Here is a 27,083-nt window from a genome sequence, read left to right on the forward strand (position 1 = left end):
AATTTTGTGTTCTTTGCTACTGCAGTCTGGTTACTGAGTAGTGACTGGCAGTATATTATTAGTCACATATGTGATCCATACAACCCATGGCTGTTAGGGCACACTCACAGCCCTGCGATGTGCAGCCACTAACTGTTTACCACATTGCTAAACCACATCACACACCATAGAATCGATCATTTCAGTGAATGAATTTGACACCTCAACCCCCCTGCCTGTCCCTCTCTCCCCCTCTTTCTCTTTCTCCCTCTGTCTCTTTGTTTCCTAGCTTGCTCTCACCCATCCCTATTCCCGTCTCTTTTCATGTGAGTCGATGTACAACCCTGTCGCCTTTCCTTCCCTTTGTTCCCTCCTTCCTCCATGCACTCACTGTGGTTGTTGAATAGCTTATTAAAGCACACAGAACAGCCTGTCAAGGGCCCGCCTTCTGTTTCTGATTAGAAATCAAACGCATTGAGTCAGAGAGCCATGGATCTCAACTGCATGGTAAGCTTGACATTCGTCCTATAACCAACCACATGCTTCTTGTGTTACATCAAGAGCCAACTTGTTTCTCGACAACACTTGGTGCGGGCAAACAGTGAGGAAAATCCCCATACTTCCTGTGGAGTTAAACGTTAGTAGAAGTAAGTTCAATTGATTTCTATAGTTGGAATATAACGAACAGTGGCTGTGCTGTGTATGTTCTCGTGTCCCATTTCTAAAGTTTGACTCCTTCAAGGTCGCTGGTACAAATTAAAATGTGGCGAACAAGCCCCAGTGGGCTATAAAACAGTGTAAGAGGCCGCTCTGTGAAAACATGAAACTGGTTTTGTGGTGCGACAATTTCACGCTCAGATTTAAGGTCTGTAAGAAGTGGATGTGTTGGGGGAACGAGGTGGGAGAGTTGGAGAGCAAGCAGAGGGCCTGACATCACGCTGCAGGGAAACTGCCCTGTCAGAGGCGGGATATAACTCTGAATAAAGGCCCTCACCACTGGAAGTGCTGTGTTTTTCCTGGGTTTGAAATGGGTCCTCATCAAAACGCTCCGCTCTTCAAACATTCATAAATATATACTGGGTTTGTGAAGAATGCGCTGAGTCATGTGATTTTAATACATTCCTCGCTTTATTATACCTTAAAAAAACAAGAGTAGAGGAACCAGAACAAAGATAAAACAATAAGTTAAAGACATGAAGAGGGTTCTGGGCCTGCACATGGCAAATATTGAAGGACAAGGAGTGTGTGAAGAAAGACTGACATGTTATGTTTGTTAAGACAGCCATGTTGAAAAGAATATGTACAATACTCAGGAAATTAGAAAACCAACATGAAGACAATATAAATTTCATAAAATTTACAGCAAAAGACACTGGGGAAGTGTCCCAGCACTGAGGACAACCAGAATTAGCCCTGACAATTTGTGTTTTTCTATTTTTTGAATCAAAAGTAGTTTAAAAAAAGACTCTAGACTCTACAAAACAATTCATCTTAGCACTTCAGATCACTGCTTGCTATTCCCCACGCTGAGATATATGGTCACATGTTTAAGTAATTACTTTTTTAGGCACTCAGCACGATCATTTCTGTCACCTTCCAAAAACGCATAAATGCCGTCCCCCACACCTCCCACCTCACCACCCCCCGCTTCACTCTCACAGGAAATGTTGAAGTATATTACTGGAGCTGGCTGCAGACTAGATATTTTAACTCATACATGGAAAATAATATCACCCTTCCAAATGCTAGCCAGCCAATAAGAACTGCACTGCACATAGTGTGCCAGAAAACTTTTACAAATGAATATCATTCCCACATGTTCGTCTTAGAAGATCTTTGAGCTGGGTTTAGACATCCTCCGTATCTTTGTCTCCTGTCCCAGAATCCCTCCACAGTGGAAGAGACCAGCAGCTGTCTGGTATCAAACAGGAATGCTGTCATAAAGATCCGGGTGTCTTCTACCGAGTGAGAAGTGGTGAAAGTCTATTTCTTGACCCATTTACCAGCAGGATTTACCTCAGAGTTGGCCCACGTGAAATATCACATATCAGTCGGCTAAACAAATGCTATGAGCAAATAGGCTGTTTTTGGTAGAATAAAAGACCCTAAAATGTCAGCAGGCGTGAAAACTTGTAATAAATGTTTATCAGACAGATAATATCAGACTGTAGTGTAAATATGAACAGGTCAAACCAGACCTAAAACACCTTCCCGTTCGCCTCTCACAGTTGGCATTTCATCCTAGCATATGTTTGAAAATGAGAAATGAGTAGCCACTGAAAACTGCAAATAAAATCAAAGGTTATCTATCGAATTGGAAGACGACAGCTGGATCTGATACATACGGTAGTGACGGTATGGCATCCCACACGTTCCTCCAACAGGCCACAAAGCTCTTAACCAATTTGCCACTGTGCATCAAGCGCCTCTCTGGGGGAAAGAGGCGCGTGTGGGAGGACGAGGGGACGGAATAAGAAGGCCGGAGAGATCGGGCGGGGCGGGGCGGGTGGTCTCGTTCCGTCGCTCAGACCAGTTCCACTTTCGAGTTGGGGTAGACGGCCACCACGTCGTAGCCCTCGGGCGGCTGCACGCGCGCCATGGCGTGGATCTCGCAGTACAGGCTGTCCTCGATGAAGAAGTAGCCCCTCTGTTTGAGGTTGATGCCGCAGTCGTCACACATGAAACAGTCGGGGTGGTACAGCTTGTCCCTGGCCTTCACTATGGTGCCTCTGTAGGGACACACAGAGCCAAGAGCACAGCCTTTATTAGACCTGCATCGATTTATTTGAATACTTGACAAACCACATGTTCCGGATGTTAATAGGATTGAATAGGCATTGCGATAGCACCTGTGTTTTTTTCTTCTCCAAAGTACACATGATAGGCTACTGGTGCCAGTGTGTGACTTGCATTCATGTCACCCCCACCACATTTACATTATCACAGAGTGACCTGAATTCTGTTTATAACCCCTATAACCATTCGTGGATTTTGAATAGCTCTCTATCTGGCGTTGCGGCCGTCTAAAGGTGAGCGCTGCATGGAGATAAAGTGCTGGAGTCTAAAGCCCTGTGTAAACGCTCTCATAACAGCCCCATTGTGCCACACGTCCACAGCAGCCTCTTGTTCGCCAGCTCGCCTGGATGACATCACTGTTTACCCAGGGTGCCTTCGCGGCGAGGGGGATTACCGCCACCTCTCAGTTCCCCCGGCAGGTGTGGGCGTGGAGGGTTGGGTTTAATCATTAAAAGTGATATATGGAGATTGTTTTCTCCTGTGTGGTGGTGAGGACCAGGGCCTGTTGCTGCAGGTCTAGCTGGAGTCCTGTGCACTTGGTGTGTCAAGGCCCTCTAGATACAGAGTTAGTGAACTCACTCAGTGATCATCTTTCATGGTGCAGCCTGACGTTAGCGGATTGTTTAGAACGGTACGAAGGAGCAGACCTCCCAACTGCCTCACTAACCCAAAACTGATAGGCGGTGTGTTGGTGCAGGATGGTGGTGCGGGTTGGTGAGGCTCGGGGGGGGGGGGGGGGGGGGTACTCACACGATGCCGCTGCAGCAGCGGGTGCACTGGGGGAGTTTCTGGAGGGGGGGCATGGAGCTGCTGGTGGGGATGGGGCTGCCCAGCTTGGGGACAGGAGACCTGACAGGAGACCTCAGGCCTCTCATTCTGTCTGTGGGAGACACACCTGTGGACACACACACACACGTGAAGTTCCCAGGCTTGTCTGTAGATGCACACACCCAACTCCAAAACAGGCCGGGTTTCCAGGTCGACGATCAGGGGCACTTGTCAGCCGTGGGTGAGGAGGGATTGGCGTTCCTCCCACCTCGCTCTGGGAAACGCGGAGGTCAGCTCCCGTTCAGCACATCCATCGCTCATCAAGCCTCCCCTTCACAGGGAGGTGTCACCCCCCCCCCAGGACCTGGGGCCAGGGCAGGAACACAGGCATGGGGCCAACCCCTCCTTCCCTCCCTCGCCCGCTCTCCTCCGACCCGCTTTCGTTCACCATCCCTCTTTCTGTCTTTCATCCTTCCATCAATCTCCCTTCCCTCCCTTTTTTCCCCTCGCTCAATCCATTCAGCCCTTCAGATAGCGCTTTTCTTTGCCCGGTTGCCAAGGCAGGAACACATCAATTAGTTTGAGACAGAGGCAGCTGGCGGAACAAACATTACCTACTTTCAGGCGCGACCATCACACTGGCCTGTTACAATCTCACTGAGCCCTTCTGGGCTTCAGTTGTAACACTCACTGTCTGCTCACTGATGCTGTGCCAAGCGAGCTGTTACCCAGCAGGCCACCGACCATATACTGTAGCCACACCCGCCAACCACCTGGCACCGCTTGAACTTTTAAAGAGCGTGAGGAATAATGAAGGTGTATTTGTATACTGCGTTGCTTTACAATCTTACAGTCTTATTCACACAATTACCAGAGGGAATTCTAATGATATTCCCATGAGTGGGAGAAGAGCTGTGCTCACAACAGACCGTAAATACAGATTGGCTGAGACCAAAACGGTATTTAGCCTTCAGTGTATCATTTGAGAAGTGTGTGTGTGTGTGTGTCCAATCACTTCATCTCTGTCCCATAAACCAGACAGGCAGAATTGATCTCTATCTCCGTTTTATACTGTTGTTTTCTACAGTGTCTGGAACAGGATCTTTAACTTGACGGATATGTTAACGATGGATTAGCATACTTGTTCCCCCCTAAAGCTGCAGATCAGGTCATCTGTGCACTAAAACAGGAGTTTCCATCCATTTGTCAGAGTTGTTGTAGTATAGACATTTACTACACCACGCAACCCCAATGGTAAATGGGGGGGGGGGGGGGGTCATGTTCTCTAGACATAAACGAAATGATACACTCTGTAATTTCATCTATACCAACTTAATATGCACTTAAACCACCTAGGAAAGTCAGGAGCCAAAATAGAAATAGAAAAACAGTTTAACTGATCCCAAAGACCCTCAGAGACTCTTCAACCATCTCCTTGTCTGGGATGGAGCTGTCTCCAACCTTAGACCTGGGGGTCAGGTTCCTCCAGGCTGACGCCTCCTCCTGATCAGTCATTGAGGGAACAGACGGTTGATTGAGGAGCAACAGGAGGAGCCTAACTGGCAACCCGCCCCTCCTCCATCCAAACTGCCAACACAGCTGGCCAGCGCCTGTGGGACTCAGAAACCCCTCACATGTTTTCTCTTTCTTGAAGCCAACTCCGCGGGAAGCCAGCTCATTCAAAACAGGAGCTGCCCTCTGACGAAGGAGGACCAAAACCCAAGCTGCATCCACCATTGTGGTTTTGGATTCCCAACTCGATAGGTCCTCGTCGTATATCTAGCCTGGGATAACACCCACGTCACGCACGTAAACGTCCCACGTTGTGCCTGGGGTCAGAGCTTTGATACGCAGACAGTAGCGATGGTTCAACCAGGTTGTCTTTCACACTGACTGAGGAGAGACAATGGAAAGACAGGAGGGGCTTTAGAGAGGAGTCTGGATCCAATAGGTGTGGATCCCAGGTGTGTCTCCGACTCAACAGAGGATTAGGTGAACCACAATGTCAGTCAACAAAGCCTCCTTCAGCCATAACAGACACCTGACAGGACGTCTACGGTATGGTGTTGGCGTTTAATCTAATTCTGTTGAAACCGTTACTGGCTTCTCCCTCTCATAATCCTTTTTAACACCTGCTAGCGATTAGCACCAAATTCAAAGAATAACATGAACTGGCACTGGACCAAAACATTCTCAAGTAGCTTGCCCAGGAGCACGCCTTGTCCCATGGATTATCCTGTCTGTTTGGACCGCCAGGTTCAAAGCACTGGCCCTGGACGAGGGGGAAGCTGTAGCCGGATCAGTCTAATGCCTGGAATGTAACGGAACATATCGGACACACAAAAAGGTCCCATCACCAATGAAGGCATCTCCAGAACATGGTCAAAGCTGCCCATGTCAACAGATTGTGTTGTAACAATCTGGTGCATGTGAAATGAACCCTCCAGTGTTTTTGTTTCAGGGATTAGCCTGACCCCTGCAACCCCTGCCACCGGGTACATCACATGACATCTCAAAGTTCAGACACCGTGTCTAAACTTTAGGACCGCCTTTGGAATGTGAAGTGGTCGAAAGACACACAGTCATATTTCTCCCGTTTATTGTCTTTTGTAAGGTTGTTTTGCAATAAACAGGCTTAGGAGATCTTCCCACCTTATCCCCATAGCTTTCCCAGAGCTCCCTCTCTCTATAAAAGGACATTTATGCCAGCCGGCCTCTGCCGAGGTCGAGCCGTGCAGAGCCACACCGTGGTACTGCGGCTGGAACGAATCACACACTCCACTCGCACGGGGGAAAATATTTAGCCCAAAGTATACAAACACAAATTTCCAACGTACATATACAAACACGTTCCATATGTCAACCCTGTGTTGAACGACTTCTACAAGCAGGCTAAATGCATGGGCTGACAGAGCGGGGCTGGCGAGGGGGGGGGGGGGGGAGCTCCTACCTCCGTCCTCTGCCTCCAGGATGCCCTGCAGGTATTTGAAGGAGCCCGACTGTTTGGGAGCCATGATGGGCTCCTCGGGGTCCTGCAGCATCTTGTAGACGTCCGACTCGGCCGCCTCGAACCCGTTCCGGCTCCCTGGGGACTGCATGGGCGGCTCTGGGCTGAGAGAGAAGTCAGGCAAGGGGGAGATTTGAAAGATAAGACGTCAAGGGCCGCTGTGCGACTGTTGGATGAAAGCGTTTCAGGGCTGCTAGCAGCGTGCTGACGCGAGCGTTTCTCGCCACAGCAGTCTGCTCGACAGGAGATCTAGACCATTGACTGTTTGGCAGGCTCGGCCCAGACCCGGCACAGCCCGGCCCCGTCCCAGGGCCCAACGTTTCCCATCGCATCCACATGGATCATGATTCATGTGTTCGGCCTGCAGCATGCCTGCGTTGCCACGGCAGCCTGTGACTGTACAGTATTGGTGAGGGTTGAGGGGACCAAGGCAGTGGAACATTCAGAGCGGGGGAACGTTGCCCCAGAGGTTGTGTCCTGGGACGGCACACACATCTATCACACTCCCGAGGGGCCCCCTGCCATAACAAATGGCTTTTCCAGTCCAACTAGACGTGTGTGTGTGTGTTTGCACGTGTAACTCGTATGGGTGTATGCTTATTTGTTTTGTGTGTGTGTGTGGATGTTGTGAGGCTGACCTGTGCGTGGCACTGAGGCTGAGGCCTCCCAGTTGTTTAGGCAGGGCTCGCTCTCCGCTGCTGCCGTTGCTGCCGTAGAGGCTGGCCGGGTTGTTGTACTGCCCGTTGCTGGGTCTGCCGTAGCCGTTGCCGTGCCCGTTGCCGTTGGCGTGGTTGAGTTGCGGGGGCTCGGGGGTGTACGAAGGCTTCCGGTTGGAGCCACTGCTGATGGGACGGAAGTTCTGGAAAACCACAAGAGAGGAGGAGAGGTTAGAAGACGTGTCCTTGTTTCCAATGCCCCGTCTCTACGGGCTTTGGGTTCAACAAAATAACTGGTTCTTAAAATGTCTGTGGTATGGAGGTGTTTAGGCTAAGGTGGTTCAGGTTTGCAAATAGGATTAAACACTGTCACAGATAGACACCACCGTGTAGATCTGTTTACCGTTATAGATACTGTAGCGTGCGTGCGAGCGAGTCCACCTCGCCTGCCAGACTTCAGATAAAGTGGTGTGTGTTTTATGATGATGTCATGATGTATTGTGCCATGCGAGACAGTCAGACACGTATGTTATTTCTCTGTTTTGGAGCCAGATAGCAGTTTGAAAGAGCTGATTTGGACTTCCTCCCAAACTACACTGTAAACCGATCAGGAACCACAGTGACTTGTTCAAAGTAGTGCAATGGGAAAACTGGAGACATCCATTGTCATTCTAGGAATGTTGATGAGAGAGAAAGAGAGAGAGTGCATGTGTGTGTCTGTGTGTGTGTGTGTTCCCAGTAGGAAGCGGGGCTCTCATAGCCTCTCCAGACAGAACAGTCATCTCAGCAGATGTGGGCTGCATGGTCCTCCCCCCCCCCTCCCCCCTCCCCCCGTCACCCCGGACCACCCACACACGGCCCATCCCTCTAATCACCACACAGCCCCTCTCCAGCCTACCCATCCACATCACAGGCACTGGACTTGGGCCATATCTCAAGCCCCTCTCCCCAGGTGCCCCCCCCCCCCCCCCCCCCCCCCACACACACTCCTGACAGGCCGAACCCTCCGACCCCAGACCCCCTCATCCTTCAGGGCATGACCCATGTCTGCCCCTCGTTCCTCTTTCCCCACTTCAGACACCCAGAGCACCACACGCCCCCCCCCCCCCCCCCCCCCCCCCCAGGCTTCCTCCCCCTCCCCAGGCTATCCAGCACCATTCCCACCCCACCCCTCCCCGTTGCCCACTCCACCCTCCCAGACAACCAGCTCTAAAGTAGGTGACAAGTGGAGGTCTGTCAGGGTGAGTCTCTGGCCTCCAGTCGTCTGTTTCTCTCCTTACGTTTCCTTTTCACTCGTCATTCAGCAAACCCACTCTCGCTCCGCTGATAAGCATCAGTAACTGTATCACCAGCGGATCTGCTTCTGCACGTCTTGGAGGCAACATGAGAGAAGGGAGGAGAGCATCGAAATCAGCCAGGATCTTCTTACCGAGTGTTCCTGCAGTGACATGACAGTAAACGTTCTCCCTTTATGACTTCTTTAATCTGTGTAAACATGACGTGTGGACGGGCTCCAGAGCTCGACTCCCTCTCCGCTGGGCAGAGAGGGATCATCGAGTCTCAGTCTCACTCATGTGAGACGGACAGAATTGCTGAAAGGCTTGGCAAACACCCTGGCAATTCCAAACGGCTTAATGAAGGAAAATATCCAATCTGTCATCATCTGGCAGGCAGAGCAAAGGAATAGGAAGATTTTTGTTTGCAGTGTTGTCTGTTTCATGTAACCATTTTCACATTAACACAATGAGGAGGACATTTCGCTCTGTGTTCCGGGGGGGGGTGGGGGGGTGGGAACAACTACATTTCAGACCGTCTTCCGTGGCACAGACGGGCGTTTACGTTTCAGCACACTGCTTTTTCATGCTCTTCCCCAGCCTAGCGCCTGTTGCAGATAGATATTTGCATGGAGAGAACGGCAGATTTACAAGGCAGAACATCTGGTGCCGAGGTTGTAAAAATGCCGGTTTGGTAACATTCAGGGGCTGTAAGTGCTTTCAAGTCGCTCACAGGTATTGAAGCGACCATTATTTTCATTAAATAAATCAGCGCAAGCCAGCCGCCACATTAAAAGTGATTTATTTTACCTGAGCAGAGCTGCAGTGGTGGTTTTCAAAATGCCACATTTACAACTCATATAATGGCGGTGGTACCTCGTGATGACATTCCCCCTTTGCTGCGCACCTAATGTATGAGTGTCATATCTAATCTCTTAGTATATCACCTGGCAACCTTATCTGGTTTTGCTGAATGAAGGCAAAAGTTGTTTTGCATTGCTATGACCACACAATGTCTGAGCACAGTGTTTCAACATCCAATGAACCTCATTTCTGTTTCTCAACAACTCTCCAACAAAGAATCGTGAACTATTAGATCGTGATTGGAGATGATCTACTGCATTGCTTGTTTCTCCCTGCCGTGCCTCCAGAAGAAGAAACAAAGCTATTTATGGGAGGCAGTTCTGTCTGCTCGTAAATTCTGAACGTTGTCAAATTTCACTGACCTGTTTTACAATGGTAGCCAAGCATGGCCTGAAGGATCTGGGTGACTGCCTGCAGAGCTTGGGTGTGTATGTATGCAGGAGCGTGCTTGTGTGTGTGCGTGTTTAGGTGTATGTATGAGCCCCTGTGTTTGTGTTTGTGTGTGTGAATACATGTATGCCAGTGGGGGTCTGTTTATACTGGACCACAGTAGCCCCCCTGGGTCCATCACCCAGGCTAAAAGCTCCTCTTATAATTCAGACCGGAGGGAGGGGAGGGGGGGCAGTTAATTTACTGCTGGTCCCTCAGAGCCCACTCACCTCAGTAGTCTGGTCAGGGAGAGGAGGAGGAGAAGAGGGGGGGGGAAAGGAGGGGTTGAGGCCTAATTGAAATCATATGTCTGCCTTTGACTAAGCCCTTAGCCTTTCTTACCGGACAGTCTACCCCCAAATCCTTCCCCTCTCTCCCCCTCCCCCAGGCTCTCTCTGCTGGTCCCTACCTCCCTCGAACTCTCTATGGTCGGCCCCAGAACAGAGAAATTAAGCTTTTCACATGGCGCTTTGCACCGCTAACCAAACACAACCAGGCCTTTATGGTCCCTGGTCCTATCCCAGGGTGCCGGGGTGTGGGGAGCGAGGCCGGCTGGTCTGGGTCCTGCCTGCCTGCTTGTCTGGCAGGCGGGAGGGAGGGAGACAGCCGGTGGACTGGCTGGCCCAGCGCAGTGCTCTCCACGACCCCATCCGCTCCCTGGCGTGCTGACAGGCAGGGGCGCCCTCAGAGGGCCAACCCAAATACAGACTTGGAGGTTTCTTGGGGGGGGGGGGGGGGATTACCGCCTGATTAGTAAATGACTTCATCCAGGGCTGCACACAAACAAGCAAATAAGTAGGGTCACAAGTGGGCGAGCTAAATGGCCCTGCATGATTGTGGCCCACTGAAAGAGACCTTTTAATAGACGTGCGTTGGTATGTGCTTGGCAGGGGATAACATTTTAATTGAACCACTAAACAGTTTTGGCAGACAGCAGGCACTCAATATGGTATTCACACACATGTACAGCTGAATCGAATAACCTTGTACTTAATGTATTGGCCATGATCCTATTGGACAGTGCCGTTAAGATACTGGGGATGTCGATCGAGGAGAAAGAGGATTGCGCCTGACAGATCCTGGAAGACTTGAGACGTGCTCCATTCATAAAAGAGATCCTGTATCATACAGATTTCTCTCAAGTAAAACAAATTCCACGCAGCGAGAGAATTACAGTCTTAAGTCATGCAGTGCACCAAGCTGTCAGCTCTCATAAATGTGAGCAGTGTGAGAGAGAGAGAATTCTCTGCCTCCTGCCAGCTTGGCTGCACAGCTTGAGAATGGAACCTTGGTGACGTGTGATCCAACAGGGGGCTTCCGCATTCTCAGGCCCCCATACTTTCCAAGGCCCATCACCGCTAAGCCACATCGCTTCCATCCCACTGATGTGCCATTGTGGAATGAATCTATGGGCAAAAATCTCCACATTGACAATTGATTTATTTGAAGTTTCCCCGAAATGTCATGACTTTTTCATCATAAGTCATCATCAATTCTGGTAAACTGAGGATATCAGTGTCTGCTAACAATAAGAAGCCACGGAAATAATGAATGCCTCCCTCCAGAGTTCTCCTGTTTCCAAAGCGAAAGTGACAGAAATAGCTCTGTTGTCATAACTCGTCAGACTCATATCCAACAGGTTCACTCATTGAACATCATGAGAATCTCCCATGGCTCTTGTTTAAGGAAACAACCAACATTGTATCCGCGTGTCACTTCCTGCCGGCTCACAGTTCATTCCCGGACTTTCCAGTCTGACTGGAGAGGGAAGCCATGTGTAATGTGTCTATTGTGTTTGATGGCGGGCGCACTCCTTCAAGGTACGCTGTGGAAGGTTCCAGAAGGAACTGGCCATGGCTGATCACTGACCTCCATGTGGAGCCTCTCAGGTCCACACGGGACAACCTAAAGCACATGTAACCGAAGAGATTCAGTAGATTACAAAAAAAAGACATCAGAGGCATTTTAGCGAGTTACTGTGGGCTGGATAAGATCTACAGTACCTCAAACTCTCCATCTTCTGCTGCAAGAGGAAGAGAGGGGATCGAAAGAGAGGGGCAAACTCGGCTTCCTCGGATTACACCACAGCCATAGGTAGCGTTGCGTGTCACTCCTCTGTTTGTGTATACAGAGTTGATGGTTCCCCTCACTCAGGTCTGGTATTTCCTGACGTTAATCAAGACAAGACTCAGGCTTGTGTTGAGATGGTGAAATATTACAACTCCCAGGGTCCTCTGAGGGGGAATCTGCCTGTCTGGAGACTTGAATGTGGTCGTCCTTCTCCTCATCCATCACTGAGCAGATTTAAACATTATTACTACCATATTTACATGGGCCATAAATCAGCCATTACTCTCAAACATTCCAAATATTTACAGTTAAGATCTTCAGAAGAAGGAATTGTACTCTGACCACCACAAAGTTAACTGACCGTGAAGTCTTTTTGGAGTCCTTGCTGAAAAGACAAAGACGACTCAAATCTCTGTTCCCAGACACTAGAAACCTGTATACAAAACCTATTCATTCACAAGTCGTCTACTCAAATGTATAGCAGCATGTCTGCTGAGGGGGAACCTAATATCTGTCTTCTGTGTCGGGTGTCCCTCTTCAATTGATGGACTGACTGACAGATTTCATTTCAGACCTTTGTCACCATTCAGACCAGCCTATGAGAATCCTGAAGGGAACGGAGGCATCTGAAATAGGCCTAACACCAACTACAATACAAGATGACCGGTCATTTCTCAAATGTCTACACCACAATGCTCTCATTGTTGGTTTCGGTAACATTGGGTTTCTTCCTGTTCAGTAGGTTCTCTGAAAGTCTCAGGAAGACTTACACTACTAGAGCTCATCTTGCCTGGATATCCCTCTCTATTCGTAGAGAACAAGCAACGCTTCACAGTATTTCTGTTTTTGCCAACGTGCTAATAATGAGCCATTATCTTATCTTGATCATGGGAACAACGCATTAGCAACATTTGATTGGATGATCTCTGATCACCCTATCCATGGATCGTCTCGGCAACCCAAACAACAAGTTCATACCTGCGAGTCAGCCTCCAGCGGGGCCATGTACGGGCTTGTCTTGCCCTCTTCAATAACCGTTGGAGACCAGACTTTGTCTCCTGACCTGTAAGACAATACACAGGAAAGAGGGCTGGTTAGATCAACAATGTCCCTTCATCTTCATCCCCCAGGCAGTAACAGGCTGTTCTGTCTGCCAGTATCCAGCTTCGCACACTCCCAGCAGTGACTCAAAGGTTGCTGCCAAATCAGGCTGGGATAGGATGGGACTCTCCGATCATGGAATAAATAAAAAAAAGGTTCCAATTCAATATACTTTTACCACGATGCAGTTAAGTATAGCAAGCGAAAAAAGATGATGACTTTAACTTTTATACTAATACCACTAACCGCTGCTGAATATTAGTGGTACAGTCGTGGCATCAAATTGTGCTCCAACACAAGCTTCATCTCTGCGTTTTACACAGTATCCAGTGACAGGTTTCCCAGCATGCTTTTCTGTTTGGCAGACTAAACATGCAGAGATGGACACAGTAGCCTCCAAGCCAGAGTTTAATGATACAACCATCTTCACTTCATAAAGCGCAAGTATGAATTCCCCCCCCTTGGCAAAATGCAAAGTTGTCACAGTACACTTTATTTGAATTTTTTTACAAATACTGGCAATTCCCTTCCAATCACTCATTTTCTAGTCATTATCTGGTAACGACCTAGGATTGACCTAGCCATCTGTGGTCAGATGTTCCCTCAGATTTCTAACGTTGGTATTTAGGGGTTACCTCTTGCTATTATGCTATTAACTCTTCACAACATGACAGAGTTGAGATGGCTACTGTATATTTATTCTAACTTGCCCTGACTGACATACAATGTACAATACAGTATACATAACCCAGACCTAGTGAAATTACTACTTTAGCGCGATTTAGAATCTGTCATTAAAAAACGATAGGGCAATTCAAAACCATGCAATTCATTTGAAACCGCATTATATGGTGTGTTTAATGGCACACTGCTCTGGGGGGGGGGGGGGGCAGGATATAAATGGAGTTGTCTGCACAGTGTGAAACTCTGTAAGACGAATGAGTTACTCTTTCTGAATTTCTTCAGGAGACAAATACTTTGTTGGCATGTGTTAGAAAGCCCAGTTGCTAGAGCATTTGTTGTTACAGTTCTGGATATGGGAAAGCTACCAACTTTAAAAAAGGGCATGACATCAGACCATATGAGAGCCACAGACTAGCATAAGTGTATGTGTGTGTGTGTGCGTGTGTGTATGAGCGATTCCTTCCAGAATCTTCTTTCTCCTTGAGGTCAGTCCCTCATTAGCATATACATGTCAACACAGTCCTTTAATACAGCAACAGAAGGCAACAAAGAGATGTGTGTGTGTGTGTGTGTCAACCCCTCTGGTGGAAACCTGATGGGCGGAGGGTGAGGTCATGGCGTTCTCAGCTGACATGGCAGCCGTCTGGGTGAGGCAATGCCTCAGATATGATACACGGAGGAGGTGTTCCTATCAAGGCCTGGCTGTGGGCGCCGAGTGGTTGATTGACGAGCCACAGAGGTGCGTGGGACGGATGTTACCATGGAGATGACCTATCCCTCCCTCCCATCTTAGAACACAGGCCTGAACATCGCGGACAGTTCGGTTCAACGGTTACAGAATAATGCACTCTTGTAGAAGTTAATCGGTGGCAAATGAAATGACATTTGCTGGGTACAAAGACCCATAGAACATATAACTGATAGAGACAGAGCTTAAAATGTCTGAGTGGAAACTCTGAGAAGAGGACAGTGCAAGCAAGCAGACAGACACAGTCTGCTACGCACCGACGCAAGGGTCACAATGAAGCGTATTGTTCGCTCCTTGGCCAGTGCAGCATGTCTTCTAATATGGAGTCAGGGTGTGAGGGATTAGCTGAGATGCTCTGTGGAGGAGTCGAGCTGCGGAGTCCAGCTCCGGCCAATGTAACCCCCCCCTCCCCCACCCTCCGCCTCTCTCCCAGGTCTGAGTGCCAAGGATGGGGATAAAGATAGAGAGTGAGAAAGAGGCAGGGAGAGATAAAGGGATTGAGAGTCAGAGTGAGAGGGAGTTGGAGAGAGTGAGAGAGAGTGGGAGAGAGTGGGAGAGAGTGAAAGAGCGAGAAACAGAGAGAGAGAGGATGGAAGGAGGTGAAAGGGGTGAGGGATCCTGTTTTGAGGCCCACTCTCAGGTCATCATGATGACAGTCAAACGTTCCCGTGGTCATATTTTCCCCTTTTTCCCCATCTCTGCCTTCAGGACTGCTGGATTTAATTTCCTCGTTTGTGAAATTTGGTTTTCGAGGTGCAGGACGGTTTACTTTGGCTGGGTGGGATCCTAACACGACTCTCCACGCGGAGAGAGCAGAGCGTGTACCCTTGACTTGAGATGCCGATCAAGAACACAGAGTCTCCCACCATCCCGAGTTCATCAGAAGGTCTTTGCTTTGCTATGAAAAGGCATCGCAACCGGATGGAGCCGGTCTTTTGATAACACAGTGTTTGCCATAAATCAAAGCTATCAAACTGTTGCTCTGTTATTGGTAAGATGAGAGGGGATCAAATGTTCCCTCTGAAGTAGGAGACAGTGTCTTTAAGACACCACTGATGGGGTCTTTCCATTAGACCCGGGGGTCACTTAGCAGATCCAACCGTCTGGGGGAGGGCAAGATCAATGGCAGTGGTGAGGCTGTGGTCTCCTCCTCCTGCCTCCCCTTCCCTCTGCCGCCCCCTCCCCCTCACCCCCAACCTCATCCTCACCCCCCAGGACCCAAGAGTTCCCTTGATGTCCTGATTATGACCACAGAAAATGAAGAAGCCTTGGGAGGCTACAGGTACTGTGAGTGAGTGTGCTTGTGATCTCATGTTCTTATCCCCCCCCCATTCATAATTCCATAACTCTGAGTCACTGGTTATGCAGTCAGACCAGGACACCAGACCAGAACACCAGAGACCAAGCCTCCCCTGCTGCTGTTAGACTTTTCTTCTCCCTCCGTCTCCTTCTTGCTTTCTCCTTTTCTCTCTTTCTCTGTCTCTTTCTCTCCCCCTCTCCCTCCTCTCTCTCTCCCTCCCTTCTCTCTCTCCCTGCTCTCTCTCTCCCTCCTCTCACTCTACCTCCTCTCTCTCTCTACCTCCTCTCTCTCTCTCCCTTCTCTCTCTCTCCCTCCTCTCTCTCTCTCTCTCTCTACTTCCTCTCTCTACCTCCTCTCTCTCTACATCCTCTCTCTCTCCCTACCTCCCCTCTCTCTCTACCTCCTCTCTCTCTCCCTCCCCTCTCTCTACTTCCTCTCTCTACCTCCTCTCTCTGTTCACACACACATGGCCCAGGTCTCATGACTCACTCTGTGTAACCTGCCAGACCGGCAGGACTCTTTCCGAAGGCCCTGACCAGACCACTCGTGGAAAGTACTAACCATCATCTCCCTCCAAGCTCTCTGTGACCACCTCTTTACTCAAGGAAAGGGGTAGGGGGGTAGCGGGGTGGAGAGGAGGTTTTCCTAACAGCTGGGACATGTCTTCACAGGGTCTGGAGAGGCTGAAGATCCACAGAGAGCCTGAGCCAGGCTTCGTCACATGGTCCCGTCACATGGTCACGTCTCGCTCCGACGCCACACTTAACATGGAGACGGGCCTGGTTTGTCAGGGCCGGGTAACGAGACGACGCAAAGCGACAGGTCTCGTGATCCGACTGAGGCAGCGGAGCCCGACCTCACAGAGACAAGCTGAGGGACGAGAGCACGGGGGCGGGAGACGAGAGTGAGCAGGGAGATGAAACAAGGACTGGATCTGATAGCCTCCCACTTGTACTGGTCATTTCTATTTTCACAGCAGTTTCGTTGCAGCAGAACAAATCTATTCATAATACCATTTCTTGATTCAAAGGCAGTAATTTCCCCCAAAACAGCTGTTCCAAGACCAGTCCACATATTTATTTGCCTCATGCCCTTTCATGAGGTTGGTGGATTGTGGACAACCAAAAGGGCTCCGCTAAGTTGGGATATAAATATGAAAAAAGGGCTTATGAAAGTAATAGATGCAGAGGCATTTCTGGAACATTCCTCTGCATGAGTGCCTCGAGCTCAGCTGGAACCAATGTAATATTGGTTCACAGCAGACGTGAGGGCTCATATATTTATCCAATTGCAGCCCCTGCAAATTACAGGTCTCCTCAGCTCTCTTCCTTGTCTTTTAATGAGGCATCTGCTCGTCCTGTTGTTCTCTCAAACATCATGTTTTGGTGAGACACGGCCCTGCCTCTCCCCGTACTCAGTCATCCCAGGCTGAAATAGATCTTCATTGTAGCGGAGAATAAACTTGTTTATTGTTGAGAATTGTTAATAAACGACACCATTCCTATTCCATTGTCCTTTTTGTAACTGAAGCAAATATCTAGGGTGCACTGTAAAGAAACTCGTAAGGTATTTCCCATATCCATCATGTTCTCCACCCCTTGCGCTTGGTCGATTCATGAGAGGAATTTCTCCCATTTCTTGATTTCTTTCTTCGCCCCTTTCTTCGTTTCTTTCACAACTTAGGTTATATGAAGTTGAAATATGTAAAAGAGATTACATGAGGGAGGGATCTTGCCGTGGTCCATATCCTCGGTTCCTGTGAGGGTAACTCAATGCTAGGCTACACTTTACACTGAGTAATTGAATTTCCAGTGAAACAATACAGCTTGATCTGGGCTCTAAAATTACATTCTAATAGCCAAGTGGATTTTCCCCTCTCTCTCTTTCTCGACATTTCTGTCTTTCTCTCTGGCCCTACAGTATGTCCCCCTTTTCTGCCTTCTCTGTTCTCTTTCAGTTCCCTGGAAGCCCCCCAGCCTTGCGTTTCCCCCCAGCCTTGCGTTTCCCCCCAGACTTGCGTTTCCCCCCCCAGCCTTGCGTTTCCCCCCAGCCTTGCGTTTCCCCCCAGCCTTGCGTTTCCCCCCAGCCTTGCGTTTCCCCCCAGCCTCCAAACACATGCCAGTAGCTGACAGTTCAGGTCAACTGGGCTGGCCCAAGGCTGCCTTGCTTATCTTCCCAGCACACCTCCCTCCCTTGCACCATCTCTTCATCCCTCCTTCAGTGGAGCCATTGAGTAGAAGTGTCATTACTCAGGGCAGAGAGAGAGACAGAGAGTGAGTGAGTGAAAGACAGAGAGTGAGTGAAAGAGAGAGGTCACATACCAGCAGATACCAGGACTTGGCTCTCGCCATATAAACCGCCCCCTTTAAATGTTATCTCTTAATGCGGAAGATATCAGAACAAAAACTGGACAAATTAAAAACCCATTACACTAATGAGCTACTTGGGAGTGGTCAACCATGGCGACTTGTTTGCTCATGCTAGTGCTCTTGTTATGGAGTGCATGCTATTTCACCAAAAGGATTTAATCTAATATCAGAAGGCTCACACTGGATAAATGGGGGGGGGGGGGGGGGTGTAGATTTTGGATGAAAACAGATAATAAGAAATAACTTGTCAGGTCTCGAGGATTTTGGCTCGAAGCTCTACCTGCAGTACCCCTGAATAAACATCCAGTCCTTTTTGGATGTAGCGCTTCAAGTTTGTCTGGTGCCTCGAGAGCCTCTCAGAGAAAACCTGCTGTCTCATGCACGTTTTAGATGTTTCCCTGCTCCAACACACCTGATTCAAATGAATGGTCGTTAACAGGCTTCTGCCTAACTAGATATCGACCCATTCATTTGAATCAGGTGTGTTGGAGCAGGGAAACGTCTTTAAAACGTGCAGGACAGGGGGTCCCTGAGGACCAGGGTTGAAGACCTCTGGTCTAATGTCTAAAGGAGAAGTGTCTTTTTAAACACTCATGCGGAACGGAAAATTGAACAATTTCATCTGACGGCATGCGGCCTTGGAAATCCCGTGTTAACCACTCCCTTAACGGCAGGGTAAGATTACTGTCGGAATTCAAGATGATGAGGGTGAGGATGAGGATGATGACGACTCATTTCCATTGCCAAAGAGTAGGCAGAGCTTCATACTACACTGGAAATACTCTCTGCTACCCTATAAGGAGAGAAGACGTGCTTAATCTGTGGGGTTATCGACTTTCATTCCACCGCTCCCTCTCCCTTCACATCACAACAATGATGAAGATGATTATCCATGCTGTAAAGTGTAAAGACAGGGCAAAGCCTTCTAGGTTTGTGGAGCTACGGGGTTCCATGCGCCCCTAGAAGGAGATAAGCATTTTAATCCTGGCATCTCCCTTCACCCCCTCTCTCTACCAACCCCTCCCTAGTTCGTTCCCTCTCTCTCACTCTCTCACTAAACACAGAGAGCTCCTTTCCACGGAGATCACCAAAGCCAAAACAGAGCCTCATTCTCTGCATCAGGATCCCATGTTCAGCCTTCCAGACATAACTCTCCTTCTGGATTGATGGCTTCTGCTAGGCCAGAGAATCAGTGTTGCTAAAAGTATGTTTCTCGCTGTCCTCCCAAACGCTCACTGAGTGACTCATGCTAATGTTGCACGGAGAACGATACATCAACGAAAGGAGTGGAGGAAGCCATTTCATGAATCACGAGCTGCTGAAATGTGCAATATCCACCTTACGGAACATTTGCTCCGACTTACAGCTGTCTGAGCAAGCCTCACTGAGTATGATCCAGTGTCGCTTTGCTGAGATGACAACAGATCACCTTTACTGTCTCACAGTGTGACGGAGTTGCCAAAAACAGATATGCAGTGCTGTGTTTTCTGGGAAAGACACCTCAGCAACTGGATTCATTTGCGTTCAAATGAAAGCACATGACTGGCAAATGGATTCCTACTGTAGGTAGAATTGTGATCTCCACAAGGGAAGACTCATTGCCTGAACAGTAATCTGCATGAAGGTTGATTCAAACCCTATTCGAATAAAAGGGTTGTAGCCTATGTTTGCAGACTGGGTCTGGAGCTGGTGGTGTGAATCCTACCTGGTGATGGCCAGAGTGAGTTGCTCCAGACAAGCCTTGATCCGGTTCTGGGCCTCCATGTGAGTCATGGTCTCTGTGCTGTCACCGTTGATGGCCAGGATGGTGTCACCAGGACACAGGTCTCCCAGCGCAGCCTTGCTGCCCGGTGTTACCTGCCACACACACACACACACAGAGAAAGAAACATGTTATTAGTGAGGTTAAAGGAGCCGCATCCTGACCAAATATAAAGAAGTCACAGAAGTCATGTTCGTCAGACCAGAACTGAAGCTTTCCTGAAGGCAACAAACAGGAACACAGCAAAAAGACGGGGGGGGGGGATTCAGTTCCAGCCTTAAATTGGTCTGGTATGGTGGTTAGACTTTGAATTTCTTTCATGGTTCGGCCAAGTTGAGACTGAGTGTGACAGTTATGAGGTGTGATATTACAGCCGAAGGAGGGCAAAGTTCTTCCAAGAGCGGACCTATAAAAGGGAGCGTTCTCAACAGGCTCGACAGAGACCTTGACTGTTGTCTGTGTATCGTCACGTCACTCACATCCACGGAAACCTGGGCATGACTTTTCAAATCAGCGTGCCTGTCTAAGTGGAGTTCCTGCTCTGCACATGTCCACGCAGCAGATGCTGTCCATCCCTGGGGCCTCTCACACACGGCTCTGTGGACCGCGTCTGTCTGACTGACACACAACAGGTTCCTCTCTGCTCTCTCTCTCTCCCCTGGTGCATGCTGGTCCAGAGGTCCTATCAACCCTGGAGGGTACGTGTAAGGGGGGGGAGGGGGGTCCTCACTCCCACTGGGTATGTTTTACCATCATGGAGCCTTTTGTTTACACATGACAGCAATTATCCATAATCATCAATCTATCCCCCCCCCCCCCCCACTCCGGCCCCCCCCCCGTCTCTTTTCCGTTCTAGCGATGTTTAGCAAACATCTGGATTTGTCAGACGGAGCTGAAACAAAACCACCCGCTGACCAATCATAATGTGCTGCATGATACCAGACCAGGAATTGGAGGAAACATTCATTAAAGTTTTAATTCCTGGGGTTTGAGGAACCTAAACAGATATTCAGGCCTACAATTCAACTGGAATCTAACCCTAGTTTAATGATCGGTACCACAAGAGGGGTCTGGTTGAGAAATGGTCGTATTGTACTGTACATTAGTTCAGCGAATTGTTCAGTTCAACTTTATTATCAGACTCAGAGTTCACATAAAACTGGATCTCCACTTTGGTCCTGTCAGCATAAGGCATGTAGCAATATATTTGACAGATGGTGAGAGATAAAATGAAGTCAGCATAATTGATCTCGATCAATCACAGTTTGCTCCCCCGGCACATGTTAATATCTGTTCCCTAGCTGTTTTATTAGGCTCTGTTATCATTGGAACTACAGGTTTGGAACACACGCTAGTGCTGAAACTATATTTTCACACAGCATAGTATGAAAACATTTCAGTCTGCTATGTGATGATGTGAGAGCATGAGCTGTGTAAACATGGCTAAAGTTTCACGCAGGTATAAACAATGTAATTTGTTGTCAAAATGATTAAAATAAACACGGTTATTTAGATATCGAATACTGTGAAATACTGTAACGAATCCCGTACCCAGCTGAGTTCAACAGGGGGGAAAGAACATGAGGCAGCAGAAGTTTAAGAGGGAAAGCACACAAGTTCACGCTCCATGAACAACTAATAGCTGGGTCGTGTGGTTCGGTTGTGGAATTCCTAATTTACGGCCTCTGACTCGCTCTTTGTCCCTGCCTCAGTTCCGGTAAGCAACAGAGGTCATAGCCATGAGGGAGGAGTGTGTTTGTGAGTGAGTGTGTGTGTGTTGGGACAGGCTGTGCCTGAGTGAAACAGAGGTGCAGTGTGGGTAACATGGTTGTGCCGTGTCATGGCCGAGGATGTGTTATTGGAAGGGGACAAAGCCCACCTCGGGGTCAGACCATAGACGGTCGTGAATGACTCACTCACCCTCTGGGTTTAACACAGGCCTCTAACATCAGCCATAACACAAGCATGCACACTCCCATACTCACACACTCAGAGGTTCATCTACAGAACCAGAGGCTTCCACGCTATGTCTCACACACACAAAGGAGTACATTGATTGCACTTAAGCTGCTACACCCTAACAAGTAGTACCAGACTACAGGGTCGGGCCATGTTGATAACGATCATTATCTATTTTTACACCTAAAGGTGATGTCATCATAACATTTAGACACCACAGGCTCTTTGTGGGAACTGATTACAGGAATCTCCTCTCGCACCAAAACATTATAACCTCCATGATGCAATATCTAGCATCAGATTGTGTGATATGACCACCTACAACACAGATTGCTCTCCATCTAGTGAAGTCTGTTGCTGGAGCAGTTTGTCTAAACAGTGTGCGTGCTTCTATAGGGAGGTCCTTGTAAACAATGACCCAGTTGATCACTAACAGAGTTTGTGGTTCACATATGACAAAATAATGTCGCTCTGAAATACCCTGAGGTTTGCCAAGTTCTGGCTCTCCGTGCTGATGCTGATATGTGCAAGTGTTTGAAAGACAGTAAAGAGAAAGAATCTATTTGAGTCTTCCAGGATAAAAAAATTTGCCTGCTAATGTTACACTGGTTGGTTAAGAAAATCTCACTGTTATGGTCAAATATCACTGCTATGGTCATTCACACAACAGTGTTGAATCAGCTGAATGCCTGTGTCCTGGCTGACCACTGCACACCCCAGGCAGGCTTACCACAGCAAAAGTACCATCTGGCAATCTGACAAAAGGCTTGTGTTTGCTGGTGGGATTTGCTATTGAAACCATGGCCTTGACGGCACTTTGGAAAATCATTACATTGCTAGGTTGCAAAATTCCAAATGACGTTGTATTGTCACAGGCTGAACAAAGAGCTGGAATGTGTTGCCCGTGTTTCAACCACAGAGCAGCTGTCAAATTCTAAATTGGCTCAAGCTCTAATGAGGCTCGGAGTGAGGGCCTCTGGACTTCAAAGCAGTCTGTGAGATGATGCAAATCCCCTTTAGCGCTGTGTGTATGACTGTGACATCAGTCATCAGTGTGGGCTTGTGTGTGCTTGTGTGACAGTATGAGTGTGTGTAACCCTCCTTCTACTTTGTGCGTCTGTTCTTGTGGATGAGATGGGAATTCACTCCATTGACAGTTCTTCTCACTCATCACTTTGCCATGGGATGGTTGACTGAGTGGCATGTGCTTATAGGGCTGTAAATCTGTGGCATTTGTGTAAAGTTCTTTGGAACTGGAATCGTTGTATGCCGGCCTCACAGTGCAAACAGGAGGTACAATGCAAGTGTGTCCGGTTTGCAAGGTAGCTCACTGTTCACATCCTGAGGGGAAAAGCCGACAGAAAGTCTGGCCAGGGCCATGTAGCCAAAGTGAAGTTCAGATAGGTCGCGACCAATAACATGTAGCCAAAGTGAGGATCATGAGGCTGAGTCACATGGGATTGCTCTGGTATGTGGCACAGGGACAACTTCTGAGCTTTTGGGCACCAAGACAGCTAGTTAAGCACAGTGCTACCAGAACCGATCATGGATTAGCATCAGCAAAAAAAAAAAACACAGTAATTCATTTTCAGTGGAGAATGGGATCAGTAAGAGAAGATAACTTAGAGAAATAGACCATACAGATGTATTTCTTTCCAGGCTTTCCATAGGTTTTTCAGGAAAGTAAATATGACCTATCAGAGCACAACATCAGGACTCCAGTAGCTGACCATCAGTGTGCAATGAGTAGCTTGTTCGTCATCACCAGACGACCCATGTCATACAATCGGGGGTCAAAGGGCTTCTTGAGAATGATCCAGAACATAGACACTTCAGTGTTTACATGACACCCACTTGTGAACTTTAGCCCTGGGAATAGACATGTTTGTAAATTGGCACCATCAACTAGCTACTTGCGTCACCTCTTGTATGGAGAGTTGAGTTGACACTAATTTAACAAGGCTCCATCCCACAGCTGCCAACTTCAGCACATCCCCTCAAAATGCTTCGTCAATTACATCAGTGACCTTGTTGACCCCCCTCTCCCACCCCCGCCCCCCCCGACCAGACACTTGGATATATGCAGGGCCAACAGACTTCTCATTAATCAGTCCATGCCTAAAAGCCTACTGGTCTAAACCTCTGAAAATTATCACCTTAGCTCCAAACCAGCTGCTGCTAGTGGGCCAGTCTGTGGGGACACAGAACTTTCACTGTCTAGGAGTGCAGGTGTTCCAAATCATTAACTCGGGGAAATTCACAAGAGGGAGAAGTAGGGGGAGGGGGTTCTTCTGCCCCATGGTGTAACACAGAGATCTGCCCCAACAGAGCAGGGTGTCTCATCCCTCAGATCCAGTGTGTCTGCTTCCTCTGTCTCCCAGCTGGGGAGGATTCTCTGGACCATGTGAGGGCTGATTCCCTCTGGAGACATTTGGGATCTCATAACAAGTTCAGCGCCGTAACCACTGCACAGTCTATGGTCTTGGTGGAGTATACCAAGAATGCACTGAGAATGTGATGTATGGCAAGAAGGGCAGGGTTTGAATTACGGGGGGGGCTTGACCCCCCTAATTACGGAAAGACTTGGACCCCCCCAAAAGAGGTAAAAATAACAGGCCGGGGCGTTGATAAATGTATATATCGTTCTTACCTGTAATCATAAATATTACTTTATGCCCTGGAGAAGAAGTTGACCCCCCCGATTGTCATTGTATAATTTGCACTCTAAAGAAGGGCATACTATATCAGCAGCCTTGAATGACAACATAGATCTAGCGTAGAGCATAACGATCCCTGTGGGTGGTTCAACTAGGATTATTTTCCAACTGTAATGGGTTGCCTTGCACAATTGATTTAGGTCATTTGGTTTCATTCCAATGTTTTATGCATATCGTTGTATATGGATGTTTCTGACACTTTTGTTTAACTGTCCTGACATTCTGTGTGACAGTAATGGATTGAATGTGAAATTCCCAATCGAAGTTAGCAGAAAACCTCACAGAAATAGAATTGAGACAAGATGTCCTTGAACACACAAATGTATACCTTTAGCCACTCCAAGACGCTTGTCCTTCTGAAAGTGAGCTATGCTTGATCATAACTCACAGAGGGCACTTTAGGTGACCCAAAGTCAGTCACCCCATATGAGTTGAAAAATAACACCTTTGGTTGCAGCACTAGTTAAAGGGTTAGAAGGAGTACAGCTGAGACAACACCTGGAACCCCTCAGCGCCACCACAATCTCTAATGAAAAACAAATTTCAACGGCAGGATCCCCGGCCCTATTTACTTTAAGGGAGATTAACCATTGGCTACTGCCAATTCTAGAACCTACTCCTGTAGGGACCAGGACGAAATAAGACTTTTGATCCAGATTTGAAAGGATTGGCAATTTTGGCCTACATTGAAAAACAATCAAAGCTACACAGTTTGCATTACATAAATGAGATGGAATATAGGGCTTGTAAAAAATTTTGAGACATTAATCTGGAATTTAATTGTGGCATCTGCTAAAATGGTAGTCTCGGATTCGACACATATTTTGGCATGTCCCATTCATGCAACGCAGAAATATATTAATAGGCTATTATAGTCCAATTCCTACATATCCTGCCCTTCTTGTCCCAACACGAAGCAGTTAATAAACTCTGAAGCACCGCACCAGTCGGTGTATTGCACCGTAGCGTATAGCCTATGTCGTTGATGAAAATAGATAGCGTAATTGAATTATTGCCTCTCCCGGTGGGTTGTGAATTATGATTGAATAATCATTATTTATATGCGTTTATTTAGTTATTGGACCTATACGCTGTCAAATGGTGACCAATAACCTTATAGCCCACGAGCAGTAGGTAGTCGTTCACACATCTAGTTCTATATAACAAAAAAAATAATTAAAAAGAGACTCGTGGTATGAAAATACAATATGCACCCAAACCAAAATTATAAACCCACAAAAATGTTTTACATACCCTTGAAATTGTTAACGGTGTGCTAAAATCCCTTCCTCCCACCAGTCGAAAACCCCAAGGTGAGGGTCCGCTCAAAGTCACGGTCTGGGGCATAGTTGATATAGAAAGAATATCCGTTAAAATACTTGGCGAAAATCTGTGGAAATTAACCAGGTCCCACTGCCTAGTAGCTGCTAGGCAACACAGTCCCAGTCGCTAAAACTTTCCTCCCCACTTGATTCAAACTTAAATAATGAAGCCGCCTCTGACGTGATGGGGAGTTGTGCTGAAGCCGACTGCTTGGACCGCCTCATTTGCTCAGTTTTGAATGGGAGGGTTAAACGGGAAGGCACCATGGAAACAGTCCACTCTTTTGTGAGTTTAGGAAGACAACAAGCAGTCTAAAATGTGCGCTTAATGTTTTGTTTGTTAAGAAAAACTAGATGACGTTCATGTCACTAAGACGTCGACAAAACCAACTCTTCTTGAGGTTGTAGTCTACAGGTGATAAACAAGTGAGTAACATTACAGGGTTATTTTAAACGTAGGGTATCTCAGCCAGTGTGCGATGTGGGATTATTCCAATTGATCGAGTGAAAGAGAAACTCCCCTTGCTAATTTTACTTGGCAATTATACTATGACTAACTGCGGATCAGTTTGGTGTCATTGACACTGCAGCAAGACTTAAGTTTAGAGCAGGCTTGTGAAACACTTTCACACCGTGATGACACATTCATTCACACTGTCTAGGCTGGGAGCCCCCTGAGTCAAAGTGACTCAAGAGGAGACCCATAGCCACTTGTCATTGATTCAGTGAGAGTGAATCGCAATAGTCTCTGTCTATTCAAGTCATACACGATCATCAGTGGACTTGGACAAGGCGGTCAAGATGTTTATCTGGGTTGGAGTATGGACATAAAAAAGGAAATCTTAAAGCCACGATTCCTGCCTACATTTAGGACATACTGGAAGGAAGGTTGGTGAGCGGGTGTACGCAACAGCCGTGCCCCCCTGTTTTGGGTTTTGCCCTGCCCTAGTGTTCACCTGTGTCTCGTTGAGTGGTTTCAGTTCTCCATTGTCTTCTCATGCCCACCTGTGTCTTGTTTGGTTCTGTGTATTTCGGTTCCTGTTTTGTATCTAAACCTACAGGTCATAGTACAGCGAGTCGCCATGTGGATGAAAGAGTCGAGCAAAAGGTGATTCATCCGTGCTGCGACTTGTGAGCTGTCACGCCCTCAGTGTCTGGGGAATGACGTCTTCTGAGGTTGGGCAGACATTGCACAAACACACATTCTGTCTTCACCAGAAATGCATATTCATTACTTTATGAATAATCGTTTCAATTTCCTTTAGAAATCCTTTTGTG

At 47.9% G+C, this 27,083-nt stretch overlaps 1 protein-coding gene across 1 annotated transcript; it reads right to left on the reverse strand.

Annotated features, from left to right (window-relative positions):
- Nucleotides 1-1,094: 1,094 nt before the first annotated feature.
- pdlim4 (PDZ and LIM domain 4) lies at nt 1,095-26,006 on the reverse strand. The gene is made up of 7 exons (XM_047020507.1): nt 25,738-26,006; nt 19,751-19,902; nt 12,822-12,906; nt 7,189-7,409; nt 6,494-6,654; nt 3,526-3,670; nt 1,095-2,708 (listed from the first exon to the last, which is right to left on the reverse strand). Exons 1-7 carry the CDS (start codon nt 25,828-25,830, stop codon nt 2,504-2,506), a joined length of 1,062 nt encoding a protein of 353 aa, XP_046876463.1. The 5' UTR covers nt 25,831-26,006; the 3' UTR covers nt 1,095-2,503.
- Nucleotides 26,007-27,083: the final 1,077 nt, after the last annotated feature.

The sequence above is a fragment of the Hypomesus transpacificus genome, chromosome 5 (assembly GCF_021917145.1).
Source record: "Hypomesus transpacificus isolate Combined female chromosome 5, fHypTra1, whole genome shotgun sequence".
Lineage (NCBI taxonomy): Eukaryota > Metazoa > Chordata > Actinopteri > Osmeriformes > Osmeridae > Hypomesus > Hypomesus transpacificus.

What these genes read in the sequence shown, in the direction of transcription:
- pdlim4 (XM_047020507.1), bottom strand. Translation starts at nt 25,830, where the DNA reads ATGCCCCAGACCGTGACTTTGAGCGGACCCTCACCTTGGGGTTTTCGA. An exon ending in CACCGTTAACAATTTCAAGG is followed by an intron (nt 19,903 to 25,737) that starts GTATGTAAAACA and finishes TGTGTGTGGCAG; the next exon opens with GTAACACCGGGCAGCAAGGC. An exon ending in CCTGGAGGCAGAGGACGGAG is followed by an intron (nt 3,671 to 6,493) that starts GTAGGAGCTCCC and finishes GTGTGTCCACAG; the next exon opens with GTGTGTCTCCCACAGACAGA.